The sequence below is a fragment of the Aphelocoma coerulescens genome, chromosome 22, assembly GCF_041296385.1.
Source record: "Aphelocoma coerulescens isolate FSJ_1873_10779 chromosome 22, UR_Acoe_1.0, whole genome shotgun sequence".
Lineage (NCBI taxonomy): Eukaryota > Metazoa > Chordata > Aves > Passeriformes > Corvidae > Aphelocoma > Aphelocoma coerulescens.
In genome coordinates this window covers 4,666,500-4,683,915 of record NC_091035.1, presented here as the reverse complement: position 1 = coordinate 4,683,915, position 17,416 = coordinate 4,666,500, and the positions used below count along the sequence as shown (strand labels likewise).

The window sequence follows — 17,416 nt, the reverse complement described above, 5'->3', positions numbered from 1 at the left end:
TGCTGGTACGGAGAAGTCACTTTAACATGGAAACCTCTGCCTCATTGAATTCAGGGTTTAATGTACTTGAAGCTCTGCGGTTCCTTTTACAGCTTTTTTATTTATACATAATTTTTTGTATACTGCATTGAAAATGTCCTTGACTTCCCCCAAGTTCCTTCCTGCTCCCGCTGTACAGTGGATCCATGGCAAACGGGAGGGTTTGGAAGCAGCCGTCTCGGAGGTGTGTGTTCACCAGGTGTCGCGTGGGAGACGGCGACCTTGGAGCAATGCTGTCCCTTTGCTTCCCATTCCCATCAGTTTTCCCCACCATTTCTCTTTGTGTAGCAAAAACATTTGCACTTATGATACACTCCTACACGTTGGATGTAGTCCCAGTGTTGTTCTGAGGGGAAAAAGGAGAAAGAAACAAAAGGCAAAACAGGAAGAAAAGAAAAGCTGTTCCCTGTGATAATGTATTTCTGAGTGAGCAGCTCAGGTCTGTGTTCCCCTGGGAGGGGTCTTGCTGCTCCAGAGTGGGAGGTAGGGAGCTGGAACTGTGCTTTGTGTAGGGGATTTCTGTGATTAATGTGAATAAAAAAGGGAAAACATGTATGAATTTGCCAAAGCCATTCACCACTCCCTGTTCCCCAGGGCTGTGCCCTCCCTGTGCCACTGCCAACTCCAGGGGCAGGTGGCTGCCTGGGGTCCCTCTGGAGATCCCAGCTGTGTGGGGTCTGTGGGAGCCCCGTACCTTGCAGTTCTCTCTCGCTTTTGGGTCACAAACAGACTGGATGAACCCCTACGCTCCCTATTCCCAGGTGGATCTGTATCTCATTTCTGGTGTCACTTTTCCTTTTCCAACAAGCCAACGGCGTTGCCGCAGCCCCCGGGGGGAATCATGTCCCGTTTGAGCCGGGGGCTTGGGGGGGTTGGGGGTTTGCATTCGGGGTGCTGTGAGGACCCCAGCCCGTTTGTCTCCACACGAGTGATGTTGCACAACACAGATCCCCGCGGATCCGTCTCCATCCCCACGTGCTCTGTAAGATGGACCTTTGTAGAGTCGTTATTTCTGTAGACTTTGTTTATCTGTAACAAACTTTGTAGATTCTGTGAAATGTTATTTTAACGAAATCACTCGAGTCTTTAATAGCAAAGCATCGATATTCACCGAAGTCGGTATCGAAGAGTTTTTGGACGCTGACGCAGCCCTGACACTAACGAGGAGTGTCTGATTCCACGGGGCATTACTGTATCATGACTTGATGTTGCCGCATAGACTTTGAGATATCCAATATTTTGGGGGGTTTGTGTTGGCCTCTGTCCTCTTGCATAGTGTGAAGCCTGTAAAGCTGGTTCCCTGTACATAGATAGCTCCTGTCCTCTAGGTAGAGCGTATTGAGACTTGCCTGTAATATTTTAGCTTCTTACTGACTGTGTGTGATGGTAGAACATATAATTTTTGTACATTCTATTTACTGAGATGTTGCCTTTTTTTTTAATTTTATTTTACAAATACTCTGGAATTCAGATGTGGGGTTTTTTTGTTTTGGTTTGTTTGTTTGGGGGATTTTGTTTGGTTTTTTGTTTTTTTGGTTTTTGTTTTTTTTTTTTGGTGGGGTTTTGGGGTTTTTTTTTTTTGTTTTTGGTTTTTGTTTTGTTTTGGTTTGGTTTTTTTGGGGTTTTTTCTTTTTTTTCTTTTTTTTTTTTGCTTTTCCGTGAGGATTCCTTTGGAAAGGTTTTTAATGACATTCCACTGATCTGAAATTTTTGCTTGAGGTTGACTTCAATAAATCGTTCTGAATGTTCCAATGATGAGATGAGTCAGTTCCGTCTCGGGGCGGGGCGGGGGGATAACGGGACTCCGGCTGCGGGTCCCTCCTCCGGGCCGGGCTCGGAGGCTGCGCTCGCCCCGCCCCGGCGGCTCCGCGGGCGGGCAGTGGCCATGCGGCGAGCGGAGCTGGCGACCGAGAGCGCGCTGCGGGCGCTGCTCCTCGCCACCTTCGGGTGGGTGCGGGCCCCCCGCCCGCCGCCCTCCCCGCCCCCGCCCCGGGGCTCATTCGCTTGTCTTGTTGTTCCAGGATCATGGAGTTCCTGCCGCCCTTCCAGCGCGTGGTGCAGCCCGAGGAGATGTGGCTCTACAAAAACCCCTACGTTGAAGTGGACCATGTTCCTACAGTGCTCATGTTTGTAAGTTCAGTGGGTTCGTGGAGGGCTTTGGGTCGGAAGGCACCTTAAAAGATCGTTTCGTCCCTCCCACTATGGGGGATGCCCGCCCCCCTTCCACCAGACCAAGCCCTGCGCAACCCGGCTGTGAACAGTTCCAGGGATGGGGCATCCACAGCTTCTCTGGGCAGCCCGTGCCAGTGTTTCCCGCATTTACTTTGACTTATTCTCAAATTACAAGCTCTTCTTTTAAAGCAGAGCTGCTGGCTAAAGGCTTGCACTGCAATACCTGCAGCTCCTGGTGCACGTTGCTGAAAGTGCTGGATATCATATCCATGTGGATAAACAGCTGAAGGGAGGGGCTGTGAGGATGGAGCCAGGCTCTGCTCAATGGGGCAAGAGGCACAAGCTGGAACATGGGGATTTCCACCTCAACTTTCCTGTGTGGGTGATTGAGCACTGACACGGGCTGCCCAGACAGTGGGAGTTCTCCTTACCTGGAGATACTCAAAATCCATCTGGACACAATCCTGGGTGATGTGCTCTGAGGACCCTGAGCAGAGGGGTTGGACTTGATGGTCCCCAGTGGTTCCCATCCTGTGAGATTAGTACCAACTAGGCCAAACTTACAGTGATTTTTGTCATATTTTGAGGCTTTACCATGCAGGGTTGCCTTTGGGATTTGAAGTTCATAAACTAGTGGGGACTTTGCACTGTTGTCCATAATCCATTCCACGTCTAAGTTACCAGGCACATGGAAGATAGCATAGCTCTCTCTATCAGGGAATGTTTTCCTTGCAAGCAGCTATTTTTAGCAGAGATTTATTACGATTTTATTGTCAAATGTTTTCCCAAGGGCTTCAGGCTTGGTTAGAAGAGTGACTAACTCTGTGTTGGATTTCCAGGAGACAGCAGTGTGCCAGAGGGATTGGCTTCCTCTGTCACAGGTGTGAGGTGAGGGGCTGTGGCTCTTGAGTTAGCAAATGGCAGGTGGGATTTTCTGCAAGAGGTGGCCACTAAACATTAAGGACAAAACCTCGGGATAGCATTTGGAACAGACAGTGTAAAGCAGGACACGTGCCAGAGTTCAGAGTTCATGTGCCAGACTCCATGGGAGCCGTGGCGTGGATGTCCCAGGGTGAAATCCCCCAGGGCTGAGATGGGGATGATGATAACTGGTTGCTCTGAATCAGCAGCTCCTATGGTTTTGCTGACAGGCGCGGGTGCTGCTGACAGAGTGCTAATGCTGGGGCTTGCAGGGAGGGGAGAGCTGAGGTGCCGTGGCTGGGGACACCCCCAATAACCAGCCAGAGCAGCACTCTGTACCAGAAGAGCAGTCTGAGAGCCGGAGGATGTGCTGGGCTGATCAGGGCCTGCTGCAAATCCAGCTGGTGGGGATTGTGTTCTGTTGGAACTGCAGTGGTTGGAGAGGACAGATCGCTGCTTGGCTTTGGGGAAGGGAAGTGTACTTGGAGTTCTGGAGTAACTGCTGCTGTGTTCTGGTGAGAACTTAAACCTCCTTCACTGACACCTAAAATTCTCCGTGTTTTGTGCAGTTCATCGCATTTCTGTCTCCCTTATTGCTCATCATCCTGGCGAGGCTGTTCATGAGCGCTGACCGCGAGGACACGCGGGAAGCCTGCCTTGGTGAGCTCCTCCTTGTCCCAGAGAAAGGCAGCTTGAGCCCTGCCCATGCCTGAATGTGCTGCACTTTCAGGTGGGGACGATGCTGATGTGACCCTTCTGCTCTCTCCCAGCTGCCAGCCTTGCTCTTGCCTTGAATGGGGTTTTTACAAATGCCCTGAAGCTCGTTGTGGGGAGGTGAGGACTGGCTGGTTCCCAACTGCGCCGTGCGGGGAGGGCAGGGGAGGCAGGTCTGCAATAGCCACATCAGGGCCAGGAGCTGAACTTGGACGTGCCCAGCCTGGAAAGAATGTGGTTTTTTCTAGCTGTAAAGACAATTCAGTATTAGAAAAAACACTGGGGAGCTGCTGTCTCTGCCCATCATTCAGATGGGCTCATTTAGGCCCACACTGCAGAGAATCACATTGGCAAGGGCAGCTCCGTGCTGCTCCGCGGGTGCTGGGCGTGCCCACGCCTGGGGGCCCTGAGCTTCACTTCCCTGTCCCAGGCCACGGCCCGACTTCTTTTACCGCTGCTTCCCGGACGGCCAAGCCAACGCAGAGCTGGTGTGCACAGGGGACGCCCGCAGAGTGACAGAGGGGCGGAAAAGCTTCCCCAGCGGACACGCTTCCTGTGAGTTTTCCACGTCTTCTTCCTGCTGCAGCCCTGATCAGCAAGCTGTGGGGAGCAGGACCCATGGCGGGGGAGGGAGCTTGGATTTGCTTTCCCGCACCCCACAGCTTTGGCTGCATTTGTTGACCTGGTCGGGGGACTCAGGTTTCCCTCTGCAAAGCAGTGGGGTGAGAAATGTGGTCCAGTGCTGTCTGTAACGCCGGGAGGAGGGATGTGTGCCAGGTACCAGCTCCTAGGATCCATCACTCCCAGATGATCCCTCACTCTCAGCTGGTACTTCCCTCGGCTCCCAGGGACAGGACAGACACCTCACAGCCCTTCCACAGCAGAGGGTGAGGGTCTGGCTGCAAAGCCTGGAGCTGTTCTGAGCCAACGCTGTTCTATTCTCTTCCAGTTGCCTTCGCTGGTCTTGCGTTCTCAGCCTTCTACCTGGCGGGGAAGCTGCAGACCTTCCTCCCAGGCCGGGGGGGCCGAGCCCTGCGCTTCTGTGCCTTCCTCCTCCCTCTCTTCCTGGCCACCCTCATCGCCGTGTCCCGCACATGCGACTACAAGCACCACTGGGAAGGTGGGTCGGCGTCTGCCAGTGCGCCTGGACGGGGCTCAGCAGGTGCCCTGAGCGGGCACTCCAGGCAGGGAGGGCTGTGGTGCCACAGAGGTTCAGAGCCCCCAACAGCAATTTGGGTTTTTTGGGTTTTTTGTTTTTTTTTTTTTTTACTCCTCCAGTGGCAATTTTGGTGCCACCTGCAGGGAGCTGATGCCTTTCTGAAATACCTGCCAAGCTTGGGTTTACAGCCAAGTCAGGTTATGGATTCAGCAGAAAGGCTGCTGCTGCTGCTGGGGAATTCCATCACGAGGCTTGCGAGGGTGAAGGGCCGTTAAGTTCCCTCTGTTCTCACCGCAGATGTGTTGGTTGGCTCAGCCATGGGCTTGGCGCTCGCGTACCTGTGCTACAGGCAGTACTACCCTCCCCTGGCAGACCCCACGTGCCACAAACCATCTCTGTCCAAGCCCAAACCGCTGCCGGCGCATGAGGAGAAGCCTCCAGCTCCCAGCTTCCACCTGAACATATAGAGATGGGCTCTGTCCTGCCTGGCCCCTGGATGCCTTCGGGGAGGCTGCTCAGGAGAAGTGGCTCTGATGAGGATGAACCCCTGGGCAGGTGTTCCCTGCAGAGCCGGTGAGTTTCCTGCCCAGGCCCTTGTGTTGCTTCGGTTAATTGGATTTTGTAGGCCCCCTCTTCAGTCCCACTGTGAGGCGAGGGAGGCACTCAGGGCAGAAAGACAATTGTGGTACGAAGGCCCTGAACAAGAGCTGGGAAAATGTGACAACCCAGTGTGCCCAATCTGTGGGAATTCTTGTGTCCAGTCCAGGAAGCACCATTGGTCACCTCCCTGCAATCCAGCTGAGCTGTCCCAGCCCTTCTCCTGAGAAATGAAGTGCAGGACCTGCCAGCTTTAAGTTTTTTCTAATTTCCTAAATAAAGAAGTTTCATTTTTGTACTGAGCTGTGGTACTAAAACTTTACTTCAAGGCTTGGGTTGTTGCTTTATAAGCCATTTCCTCAGGTGTCTGAAGGGGTTTCTGGTGGGTGCTCATTTTTTATCTTTCCTTGCAGCTTTAGTATAGTTTTAAGGAGATGACAGCAGAAAATGAAATGGTGTCTGAGAGCATCCCTGCACCTCTGTGAGAGCATCCTGCACAGGTGCTCGTTTCCCTGCCCATGGTCTGTCTCTCAGACAAGGAAGGGCAGAGTGCTGCTGAGATCCAGGGCTGGCAGGAGCTCTGTGAGCAGCTGTTTGTCACTGGTCCCTTCACAGACAGGGGTAGTTTCATCGGGTGTGTGTACATGCAAACAGCACAGGTGAGGCTGCAGCAGAGCAAGGCAGGTGTGTCAGTAATGAAACACGAGCCCATCAGCTGCAGTTGGGACCCTCAATGGCTCTGCAGCTTCAACAGAATTACAGAAATAGCTTCACTTTCCCCTAAAACTGCTCATGGAATTCTCCAGCCCTTCCCTCTCCCCCCAGACATGCACACACCACAGTCATCTACTTATTTATTTTGGCTTTTACTGGAAAAGACATTAAATAACATTTAAAATGTATTTAACTTCTTTTTTTTTTAACAAAGTGCATAACTTAAAAAGCTGATCGTTAGTGTCCCATGTTAAAACTGTCCCTTCTCCTACTCCCGTAGGAGACTTTAGCCAGCAGTAGTTCAGGTGCCAACTGAGCAGCTTGGCTGTTCCTGCAGTCAGGTAAAGAACAGCTTCTGTTCCTTGTGAGGGAAGGAGGGATGGAGGCTGCAAACAAAACCCTTCCAATAGTGCAAATAACAGACAGTGGAGGAAAAACAAACCAACAGGCTCTGGGGGAAAAAGGCTCCTTACCCCATGCAGGGTAAAAGTCAGCGGGAAGGAAAGTGGTTTGGCTCTTCCAAAGGCTGCACAGCAACACCTCACACAGCACTGGAGCCCCAGCCCAGGCACTGAGCCAGCCTGGGGACTTTGGTGGCCAGGGAAGGATCACAGAGGCTCTCTAGCCCTGTCCCCCTCAGAACAGAGCTCCAAGGCAGCTGCAGACTGAGCTGCCTACAGAGCTGGTGTCATTCCTGCAGTGTCCAGACCCTACTGGATCTGGGCTCCACCTTTGCTGGCTGCATTTTGTATATTTAAAGCTAAAAACAAGGACTGGAGTGCAGCAGGCGCGAGATCTCCGTCACCGCCTGAGAGCCCTGCGGGACGGCGGCGCTGCTCCGTGCCCCTGCAGGGCACAGAGGGCTCACGCTGCCCTGACACTGCCAGGAGCAGCTCCTGGTCCCCAGGCTGGCTGGAGCTGGAGGTGAAGCTTTCCTCGGAGCAGGTACAGCCGGGCACTGGCTTGGTCAGTGCTGTGGGGAGGCCCTTGGTCTGCCAGCGTGGGCTGGGCGGGGGTGCTGAGACGTCACTACCAACACACCAGAGCAGGAAGGAGCACGAACATGCCGCTCTCACGAGGTGCTTTATGGGGCAGCCCTGCCTGGCACGGCCCAGGGCTGCACAAACATGCAGCAGCAGTGCAGGGACACGAAGGTGGCTGGTGGACAGACCCTGCTGGCTCAGCAGCAGCCTGTGCCCTGGGCTTCTCCTCCCAGGCCTGCAGTGCTGGCGTGGGTGTTTGTGTCAGCAGTCAGCAATCTCCCTTGCTCCAAGGCTGCTGTAGCTCTTTCACACTCTGTGTTTAAGGCTTTTTCTCCTCAAGGTCCCAGGCTGGGAGTGTCCTCACCGAGCCAGGGGCAGGGTCAGGACCTCGGCGGGTTCTGAGCCTGGACAGCTCATCTGCTGCAGTGCTGGAGGAGCTGGGGTGGGGACTCGCAGGGTGGAGGGTTAAAAGTACACGTTTGCCACAGGAGTCACTGTACAGGTGTTGTGTGTGTTTGAGCAGAAGTGGTTTTCCCTTGACAGTTTCCCCCCTAGCCCTACCCAAAATGGAGAAAAATCCATCCTTATCTCCAGGTAGCAGCAAGTACTTGGGAAGCAGCATGCAGGACACGGCAGCAGAGGAGAGAGGAAGGCAGAGAAGAGATCTGGACTTTCTGGGTGAGTACTCAGTGGAACTGGATCTAAGAATGCAAAAGGAGAACACAGGAACACCTGCAGTGAGGCAGCCAGAATCCACCCAGCACAGCCTCCTGGACCCTCCTTGGTTCTCTCCTCATGCCTGATCGTGTCCGGGGAAGAGGAAAGAAACCAGAGGTGCTGACAAGCCAAAGAAAAAGGCTGGCAAAAGCTCCCTGCCTTAGCTAATGGATATTACTCCCTCAAACAAACCAGATCTCCTCTGAGGTATCCTAGGAAATCCAGAAGGGGTTTAGGCAAAGGTGACTTACAGCCAGAATAGCACAGGTTGGTCACTGGCTTCCTGGTAAAGGTTGATCCAGTGTGATGCCTTGTGTCTGGTAGATCTCCTTCAGAACCAGCAGAACGGTGTCTTCTGACTCCCTGGAGGAGGAGGACATGGGCATCAAAAGGGAAGGCTTCCCTGCACTCTATCAGCACATCTGTGATGGCTGGAGTAGATGCAGTGCTCTGCAGATGCAGGCAGCACAAGGCAAGGAGAACCACAGGTCTCCTTCCTCTGTCCCTGCCCAGCCTCTGTGTCACAGACAGGAGATCTTGTTCCCTTGATCACTTACGGCTTTTCTTACTACACTGGCTTTGAAACTGATGCCATTCTGCTTCCACCACATGTGAATTTTGAAGCCCTGAGCATTACACAGACACTTACCAATAGCAGAGATGCCCCTGGAGCGCAAACAAGTATTCGTTGAAGCTCTCTATTGGCTTCTCCTGCAGCACGTAGTCAATGCGGTTCCCTCCATTCAGCCTCCCCACGTTGATGAGAGGGGTCTCTTCCTTCACTGCTGTGGGGGGCTCCTCTGGCTTTGTGTCTGGAGAGAGGAAGAGCAGCGTGGTTCAGGCACAGGGCACCAGCAGCCATGACAGTACAACAGCAGGGCCAGGCCCTCCTTTCACACCTCTGCAGCTCACACAGGGAAGAGGCAGCTGAAGTGCTCGGAAACAGCAGTGCAAGGGACAGCCAGAGCAGGGGGACAGTCTTAAAACGTGCTGTGGTGTGCTGAGACCCCCCCCCAGAAAATCCCTTCATCAGATGCTAAAAGGCCACAGCATTTGGGGAGAGCCAGATGCATCCACAGCCTGAAGATGATCCCTTTGCTGGGCACAAATGATGGGCAGTGTGGCTGCAGGAATCCAGGCACGCTGCTTCATTGGCAGCTCCTAAGGCTGCATCCTTGGCTCCCCTCTGCCCCCCACCACTGACCTGGCTGCTTCTCTGTGCCAGCCTCTGCCTCTGCTTCGGCCTCGGTGCTCCCTGCCTCCAGGGCCGGCACCGGGGCGCGGGTGAAGGACTGCCAGGCCACGCGCAGTGACCCCAGCAGGTTGTTCTTCAGGTCCACGCTCATGCGTGTCAGCCCTTCCTTCAGTTCTGCAAGGCAGGAGGGGGGTGGGTGTGGGGCTGGGGGCTGCAGCAGCGGCCCCAGGCCGGGGGACGGGGGCTGCCTGTGCCGTACCGAGGTGCATCCTCTTCCTGCCCTTGTGGTGGGGCAGCAGCATCGGCTCGAACTCCAGGTCCGGGACGATCATGGGCTCGATCCGGTACGCCACGGGGTCAAACTGCACAGAAGAGGGGGACAGTGGCAGGGCCCGTGCTCCACGTGCCTCACGCAGGACAGCTCTGGTTCTTATACCTACGGGGTGGAAGATGTTGAAGAAGCCTTTGCAGGTGGGCAGGCTGTAGTTTGGGTCGATGCGCTTCACTCCTCGCACTGTGAGAAACATCCCAATGGGAGAGCCAAAGGCAAAGAAGATGGTGGGCTTGTAGTTCAGCTGGGGGTAGTTTGCCGAGACCTGGGAGAGGGGGATGTTCAGACTTGTTCATGAGACAATCTCTGTGCTGGTGTTACGAGGGTTTCGTGGGTGCAGCCAGAGCTCAGCTGTTACCTGTCCTAAGCCAACGTCCCGGTATTGGCAATTCCTGCCATCCTCTGTGCCCTCCCCGTGCTGGGATGGGGACCCTGCCTCGGCTCCGCGTTTGCTGTGCCCGGGAGCTGCTGAGCTCTGATCCTGCAGCAGCACAAAGGGGTCCTTGTGTCAGAGGGATGGAATGGGATGAGATGTGATGGGATGAGCACAAGCCATGCAGAAAACAAACCTTCATCTCTGTCTTGGAGCTGAGGTAATGGAGTATTTTCATTCTTGGCCCTAAGGGAATTCCCATTTCTTTAAGGTTTGTCTCTGTGCACAAGAACTGGAAAATAAGCAAGGCTGGTGTTAGTTCAGGAGCAAAGGTGTGATGAGGTGTCTGTTCTATGGGACTGATCCTCCTCAGAGATGTTTCACGTGTGACTCAGTACCAGAAGATGGTGGGGAAGAAAAGCAAAGAAGAGCCACAAGAGCCAGTAAAACAGGGGAGCTTCTCACCAGTGCTTGCCTGTCCATTTTCTCCTTCTCAAAAACATCACAATACTCAGACAGCTCCAGCTTCCTCAGGATTTCTTTTACTTCCTCAATACCCCCTGTGCTTGAGGTTGTCCTGGACCCCTGTGAACAGATCCAGAAGGGATTGTGCTTTCTGCTCACCAGTTTGCTCCTGTGCATATTGGGTTCTCTCCCCCATCCCCACACAGCTGCAGGAGTGAGGTCAGTGGCCTCCATTACCTGTGCACAGTGCTTGTCCTCCTCAGGATCAGCCTTCTGGTTTGTCAGGAGATCAAACAAAATGAGTGACCCTAGAAACCAGGCATGGGCAGAGCATGAGCAGCCGGAGGGGAAGAGCCCAAGCCACCTCCTTTTTGGGATGGAAGAGCTGCACCCTGAACTTTTTCACAGGCAGACAGTGACAGGACAAGGGACAACGGCTTTAAACTGACAGAGGACAGGCTACATTAGATGTCAGGAAGAAATTATTTTACTCAGTGGTGAAGCAGTGGCACAGGTTGCCCAGCAAAGCTGTGGCTGCCACACCCCTGGAAGTTGGGACGGGGCTTGGAGCAACCTGGTCTTAGTGGAAGGTGTCCCTTCCAACCCAAAGCATTCTGTGGTTGTTCCCTCCCTGCTCCCCTGGCACTCGCAGGAGCCGCGGGTGAGCCCTTACCCAGGCTGTGCCCCGCGATGGACACCCCGCCCTTGAACTGCGGGTTCCTCTGCAGGAAGAGCTGGTGCAGGCGGTTCATCTCCGAGGCCACCGTGTCCACGATGGTCTGGCAATAGGTGGAGCTGTTGTAGAAGAACACGTCCAGGATGGTGTCATTGATGAAGTGACGCAGGCGGTTGATGCTGGGCAGCGTGATCCGCTCCAGGTCACTGCGGGGGAAAGGGGAGAGGGGGCTGCAGCTGAGGAAGCCACGGAACCCCACCATGTTTCTAAAGCAAAACAGAAGTTCAGAGCAGGACTGATGCTGTCCCCAAGGGTGTACATTGTAATCCAGACCCCCGGCTTATGCCCAGACCGAAGGCAAAGCACAGCCTGTGCTCTTACATTCCAAGAATGAAGAGCCTGCCCTTTCTTCCCCAGGAGCCTGGCCTGCTTTCTGCCCTTCCTGGGGCACTGCAGAGCAGTGCTACAGTGCAGGAACTGGGTACTCAGTTCTCAGAGGCCTTTAGCAAGGCTTGGGCATCCACGGCCCCTCCCCAGATCAGCCATGGAAAGGCAGAAGCCTCTGCTCTCTGGATGCTGATCGGAGCAGGCGCCTGCTGTGTGCTGCAGAATGGCAGTGGGAAGTGCTCTGGGGGTCCCTGTCTCGCCTGCTCACCCCTACCCTAAAAACTCACAGCTTTCCCTTTGCTTTTCAGACAGAAAAAGTGGAGTTTCCAGGGGAAGAGGCTGCCTGTGCACCTTGCCATCCCTGCAGACACTTACACATCCACGCCAGTGGAGTGGAGGGAGCTGTGCCAGTTCACGGGCAGGAACTCCACCCGGCCAACCTGCTGCTGCTCCTGGGCCTTCTTGAAGTGCGCTTGCAGCATGCTTAGCGAGACATTCCTGAAATCGTTCACTGGAAAAGAGAAGAGCTCTTATGGAGATCCACCGGGCTCTGGGGCCAGCTCGTGGCACCAACAACACTTAATACCATGAAAGATCATTAGAGGGAAATCCCACTGGGGTCTTTAATCTGCTGCTGCTGCTCCCCTAAGTCCCTGAATCTTAAACTAGAGATCAGAGGAGGCTCCAAGTCCTGCCACGTGTGTTTACTGGATTTCACTGCCCCATCTGTGCCTCCTTCACATGGGCAGGGCTTTAGTCTGGCAGTCAGGATAAGGCACATTTAGAAATTTATAAAAAATAACTCTGTTGTGAAGCAAAAGGGATGAACAGCAGTTGCCTAAACCTTTTCAGAAGGTGGGATTTGGTGGGTTAGTGAGCGTTCCATTCACGCCCCCCACAGTCAGCAGGTTTGGCCGTGCAGCCGGCCAGCACGTGGGGATGGTTTGATGCTCTGTGCCGGCGTTTCCCGTCGCCCAGGACGAGGTTCCTCCTGGCCGCAGCACCCCATGGCCCCCAGCTCTCGCACCTACCGCACTGCACGATGCTGCGGAAGCGGATGTCGCAGGCGGGGCCAATCCCGTGCACCACGAACACCAGGTGGTCGATCTGCAGAGGCTCTCCTGAGGAGGGGAGAGGGGCTCAGGGCTGCGGAGACGGCGCCTGGCAGGGAATCGACCTGCTGGGAGCACCGCTGTGCGGGACTGGAGCCTCCCGCCCTCACCTCAGCCCATGCAAACCCTTACTGCTGCCTGGATTTGCACCTCAGGGGTGGTGGGGTTTCTTGGGCCTGCTAAATTCAGCCACCTGCCCTGGAATGGATCTGGACCAATGGGACAGTAGAGGAAGGTGCAGTGGCTGGTCCCCATTCTGCCACCACCCTCACTCACTGCTCCGAGCAGTTCACCCCTGCCCAGCCATGGGATCGTTCAGCACAGGGAAGCACAGGGCCAGGAGGTCTCAGTCCAGCTGCCCAGCCCACTCTGACGAGCCACCCCAGCCCCACGGGGCTGCACCTCCCAGGCAGGCCCCAGGTGGAGTCAGGGCTTGATCTGTACTTCCCACACACCTTAGTTTGCATACGTGCCTTCCTGAGGGCAGGCACGCATGGAAAATGGAGTAACTGCCTGACCTCCCCACAGGGACAAGTCCTGAGGCCTGACTGGGGCCTCAGGGCAGCTGGGAGGGGACAGAGCTGACACTTGGCTGCATCGATGGGGAGAGCATGTGCTCCAGAGAGCCACCAGCACGTAGGTAAGTGATAAACCGCTGTGTCCCTACCAGGGAAAGAAACTCTCCTCCTGTGCAAACAGACATCGAGACCTCGGGGGTAGTTTCAGGCACTGCAGAGCTCCCAACAGCTCTGTCTCTGTACAGGAGCTGGAAGCTCACCACCCTCCCCTGGATCTGCAGCTCGCTGGGGCTGGGGAGGTCTCTGAAACCATTTGGATCCTTTTGGCACAAAATGTTTTGACGTGCACTTCACTTAAAGGATCATGGGAGCTTCTGCCAGTCTTTCCGAGTCAACAGGTTGGAAAACACTCCACAGGGCTTTGGATGGGTGGAAGGAAGAAGCAAGCTCACCACTGGGGATCTCGACAGCGATGTTCTCCACTCCTCTCTTCACAGTCCGGGGCCGACCTTGTTCCGTGGGGGTGGAGACCCAGTCGTCGGAGCTGGCGACAGGATGGTAGTGAACCATCAGCTTGGGAACAAGGAGAGCCTGTCAGTGACCCGAGAGCAGAGACAGCTCTGGCTACAGCAGCTGCCGGCTGACACGGGGTGGTACCAGACTGTGCTGCCCTTTGCCCAAAGGGGTGGTGAAGAGAAATGTGAAGCTGGGGGCAGACAGAGAGCCACTGCCCTCTCCTCTGGTACAGGCAAGTGAGTGCAATGCCATTGGGACAAACCCATTTGAAGGGAACAGCACAAAGAGACCCAAGGGGACGTCCTCACTGGTCACCACAGAAATCACCAGGCCTGCTCACCTTTGGGTTGTGCAGGATAATGACTTCTCTGTTGGGGGACTCCAGCTTCTTCTTCCACTCATCCAGGGTCACGGCAATCATGTAAGCTTCCTACAGAAGAGAACACCCTCTGTGAGTCAGCTGGAAGTATGCCCATGAATGTTCAACCTTCTGGGACATTCCCCACCCAGTTTTCAGAATCTTTTATCAACACTTTGTAAAAGAAGCAGAGAAATCAGCTGGAAGAGCAGCAGGATCATCCCAGGATCACCTGCTGAGAGTGTTTAAGAACTCGCCGCTTTGACAGCAGCAGCATCAGACTTCCCCATCAACTTCGAACTGTGGTTTTGGTTCATCAGAATAGAATTATTGCAAAGATGTCTATTTTTATACATCTGTCTACATATCTCTACATTTGCATCTTCCCAAAGGAAAGCCTGGCACTTTAAGGTGCCGTGGAAGGATGCACCGAGGCCGGACGAGGGCAGGGGAAGGGGAGGCCACGGCAGTGCTCACAGTTACATCAATCAGCCGCGGGAATGCCGTGCCAAAGCCTCTTTGGAGTTCACGTCCTCAGGCCTGACTGTGGTGCCAGTGGCCTTGTATGGGGTTTGGGACATCAGAGACAGTGTGTGACAAGGAGAAGCTGGGATGGAAACCAACAGGAAAGGTGTGTTTACCTCCAGTTCCTCGCTGAAGGACTCTGAGTAGGGAATAAACTTATTGTCCTTGTCTCCTTTGTAAAACCAGGTGCAGCGACGCACTTCAGACGCCTCCTCCTCCCAGTACACGGCCACGCGCTGCCGCGTCCGCAGGTGCACGTCGTACCTGCCTCCTGACGTCGGGACAACCACGTCATCCTGGTCCTTCCCTGTGGGAACCAAGGCCTGCAATTAATCATGAGAATGGCAAGTTCCCAGAGGCATGAGGCTGGAGCATTCCCTTGGGCAGCACAGCGGAGCAGGTCAGAGCCACGGCAGCAGATGCCAATGTCCCCTGCTCCCAAGTTCAGGGAGCGGTGTCGGGGTATCCTGGGCGAGATGCCCCAAGTCAGACTTCCCCCAGAGGCAGAAGGTAAGATGAGAACATTACACGACACTGTCCTTCTCTCTACTTCAGGCACATGCTTACATGTCCTTTTCCTGCCTCACCTGGAGGGTAAAAGAGAATCTGTGGCCCTGGGAAGTGCATTGTGTAACAGTGGGGGTGCACCAGGGTCCCTGTGCTAAGCCATTCCTCTTCAAAACAGAGAACTCTCTACAGATCCCAACACAGACCTCAAATTCTGTGAATTTCGCTGCCTTTTGGTTCTGCCTGCGGGCTGGGCTGGTGGCACAGCACCCCGTGCCAGGCTGGGCCAGGCAGCAGCACTGGGGATGGGCAGCGCAGCCTCTAATCCGAAACTTCCTGGGCGAGGGAGGATGGGAGCCAACCCTTGGGCAATCGGAGCTCTGCCTGTGGCAGCAGCAGGTGGCACAGATGGTGACATTTGGCACACCAGGGCTTCAGCACAGGGCTCGGAGCTGACCCCCAAACCTTGCTCCCATAGGATGCACAGCCCCATGCTATGGTGAATGTCCCACTGAAATTCCTGCCATCCTGCTGGCATTCTCCCCGCCTCACCAGAGGATGCTTCGCAGTATGATTATATATAATTTAGAGCAGTATCAGTTGAATGGGGTCAGACCATTTGATGCATCCAAACAGCTCAGTTATTGGGAGCAGGTGCATGGCCAAAAAAAAAGTCTCAATTTAAAATTCCTTGAGGGAGAATCTAGCATCCCAGGTGGAAGCCATGGATGTGTCCGGGGACTCTTTCCCTGGTACCCAGACAGCGCTTCCCCCAAGCACACACCTGATGCTCACCCGTCACCCTCACCAGGCCCATCCCCTACGGTGATTTAAGAGCGAGGACGCGGGATGTAAAAGCAAAGGGCGACGGACGAACAGCGGCGGTGGGAGCTGGGGGCCGGCGGTGCCGTGGGACCCCCGCCCGCGGCGGCCGCGCTCTGCCCGCGCTCCCCCCGGCGCATCCCGCCCCACCTGCGCCGTGCGCCTCCTCCAGCCGCTCCGAGTCCTGCGCGCTGAACGGGACCCAGCGCTCCCGCGTGTCCGTGACCTTGCAGTAGAACCAGTGCGGCACCACGGCCTCGTACCGCCCGCCGGGCTCCGGCTCCGGGGGCTCGGCGGGGGCCGGGGGCGGCCGCGGCGGCTCCTGCGCCGCCATGGGGCCGCTGCGGGGGGGAGCGCGGCCACCCCGGGAGCGCCGGTTCCGCCGCCACCGGGGGCTCCGCGGGTCGCGCCCTGCGCCGCGGGGACCCAGCCCCGGCCCCGAGCGGCTCCGGCCCCGAGCGGCTCCGGCCCCGAGCGGCTCCGGCCCCGCCGCCCCGGCGGCTGCTGCAGCGCAGGCCCCGCTCCGGCCCCGGCCCCGGCGCCCGCCCAGCCCGGGGCGGTGCTGCCCGCGGCCCGCCCCTGCCGTCAGCGCGGGGAGGAGCGGGGACTGCCCGCAATTCCTGCCCGCAATCCGTGCCCGCAATTCCTGCCCGCAATCCCTGCCCGCAGTCCCTGCCCGCAGTCCCTGCCTGTAGCTCTTGCCCCTGCCCGTGATCCCTGTCCGCTACCTTTGCCCTCAGCCCCGCCCTGCAGCCCCGCAATCGCTGCCCCTGCCTGCAGCTCCTGCCCGCGATCCGGGCCCATGACCTTTGCCTATGATCCCTGTCCGTGTTCCCTGCCCATGATCCCTGCCCATGACCCCTGCCCCTGTTCCCTGCCCCTGTTCCCTTCCCCTGTTCCCTGCCTGTGACCCCTGCCCATGATCCCTGCCCCTGTTCCCTGCCCGTGACCCCTGCCCGTGTTCCCTGCCCGTGTTCCCTGCCTGTGACCCCTGCCCGTGTTCCCTGCCCCTGTTCCCTGCCCATGACCCCTGCCCGTGTTCCCTGCCCCTGGCCGCTGGCAGCAGCCCGGGTGGGTCATTGTGGCCCCGAGCTGGATGCAGGGCACTGGGGTGCAGGGAAACACCACCCTCGTACCAGCTGCCTCCTACCTGCGGCAGGAACAAACACTCGAGCATGGGGTGATTGCAGCAGAAACCACGAGGTGCTGATTTAATGTTTGTTTTTCAGTCCCTTTAGCCTCTGTGGCGATTGAGAAACCCTCTGCTGAGGGCGAGCGCTGCTGGAGAAGCAATGGGCCACCCCAGAGTAAGAGTTTGGTTTCTGTAGAGATGAGTCCAGCGATAAACAGAGAGAGACTTTCTAATTTGGGGTTTGTGATGTGGGTGGATGCTGCAAGATAAACCAGTTGCCAGGAACTGCTCTGCCAGTGCTCACTGCTGCCACAGCAGGGGCTGGTGAGGAAAACTGAAGGGTCAGGAGTGCTAAAATCCCCAGGTCTGCGGCTGGAGAGCAAATGCCTGCGAACCTTGTCTGTGCAGAGCTCACAGCAGTCGGTGCTGACACAGCTCCTGCCCGTGTCAGAACGTCTCCATTCGGATCATCCGGCTGAGCCA

General features: G+C 55.9%; 2 protein-coding genes across 7 annotated transcripts; one reads left to right on the top strand and one right to left on the bottom strand.

Moving 5' to 3' along the window:
* Nucleotides 1–8: 8 nt before the first annotated feature.
* PLPP5 (phospholipid phosphatase 5) lies at nucleotides 9–5,904 on the top strand. Of its 3 annotated transcripts, XR_011156239.1 has the most exons (8): nucleotides 9–1,986; nucleotides 2,061–2,169; nucleotides 3,702–3,792; nucleotides 3,903–3,966; nucleotides 4,277–4,401; nucleotides 4,796–4,966; nucleotides 5,303–5,578; nucleotides 5,767–5,904. XR_011156239.1 is itself a non-coding variant. In XM_069035529.1 (7 exons), exons 1-7 carry the CDS (start codon nucleotides 1,799–1,801, stop codon nucleotides 5,470–5,472), a joined length of 918 nt encoding a protein of 305 aa, XP_068891630.1. In that variant the 5' UTR covers nucleotides 9–1,798; the 3' UTR covers nucleotides 5,473–5,904. The 3 variants fall into 3 exon arrangements, 2 of the variants coding, with proteins under 2 accessions (XP_068891630.1, XP_068891631.1); XM_069035529.1 differs by having other exon boundaries at nucleotides 5,303–5,904; XM_069035530.1 differs by having other exon boundaries at nucleotides 1,857–1,986; nucleotides 5,378–5,904.
* Nucleotides 5,905–6,449: 545 nt separating this feature from the next.
* On the bottom strand, nucleotides 6,450–16,956 carry DDHD2 (DDHD domain containing 2). Of its 4 annotated transcripts, none has more exons than XR_011156273.1 (17): nucleotides 15,952–16,954; nucleotides 14,589–14,779; nucleotides 13,930–14,019; nucleotides 13,526–13,646; nucleotides 12,475–12,564; nucleotides 11,819–11,954; nucleotides 11,054–11,262; nucleotides 10,381–10,688; nucleotides 10,112–10,207; nucleotides 9,901–10,023; nucleotides 9,652–9,807; nucleotides 9,471–9,573; nucleotides 9,221–9,385; nucleotides 8,666–8,828; nucleotides 8,268–8,379; nucleotides 6,790–8,000; nucleotides 6,450–6,702 (listed from the first exon to the last, which is right to left on the bottom strand). XR_011156273.1 is itself a non-coding variant. In XM_069035667.1 (17 exons), the coding sequence occupies exons 1-16, from the start codon at nucleotides 16,133–16,135 to the stop codon at nucleotides 8,289–8,291; spliced, it is 2,109 nt and encodes a 702-aa protein (XP_068891768.1). In that variant the 5' UTR covers nucleotides 16,136–16,762; the 3' UTR covers nucleotides 6,450–8,000; nucleotides 8,268–8,288. The 4 variants fall into 4 exon arrangements, 3 of the variants coding, with proteins under 3 accessions (XP_068891768.1, XP_068891767.1, XP_068891766.1); XM_069035667.1 differs by having other exon boundaries at nucleotides 6,450–8,000; nucleotides 10,381–10,500; nucleotides 10,618–10,688; nucleotides 15,952–16,762; XM_069035666.1 differs by lacking the exon at nucleotides 6,790–8,000 and having other exon boundaries at nucleotides 15,952–16,956.
* Between the last annotated feature and the right edge of the window lie 460 nt (nucleotides 16,957–17,416).

What these genes read in the sequence shown, in the direction of transcription:
- DDHD2 (XM_069035666.1), bottom strand. Translation starts at nt 16,135, where the DNA reads ATGGCGGCGCAGGAGCCGCCGCGGCCGCCCCCGGCCCCCGCCGAGCCC. An exon ending in TTATCCTGCACAACCCAAAG is followed by an intron (nt 13,647 to 13,929) that starts GTGAGCAGGCCT and finishes CTTGTTCCCAAG; the next exon opens with CTGATGGTTCACTACCATCC. An exon ending in TCTTCAACATCTTCCACCCC is followed by an intron (nt 9,574 to 9,651) that starts GTAGGTATAAGA and finishes TCTTCTGTGCAG; the next exon opens with TTTGACCCCGTGGCGTACCG.
- PLPP5 (XM_069035529.1), top strand. Translation starts at nt 1,799, where the DNA reads ATGAGTCAGTTCCGTCTCGGGGCGGGGCGGGGGGATAACGGGACTCCG. An exon ending in CTGAAGCTCGTTGTGGGGAG is followed by an intron (nt 3,967 to 4,276) that starts GTGAGGACTGGC and finishes TCCCTGTCCCAG; the next exon opens with GCCACGGCCCGACTTCTTTT. An exon ending in CTACAAGCACCACTGGGAAG is followed by an intron (nt 4,967 to 5,302) that starts GTGGGTCGGCGT and finishes TTCTCACCGCAG; the next exon opens with ATGTGTTGGTTGGCTCAGCC.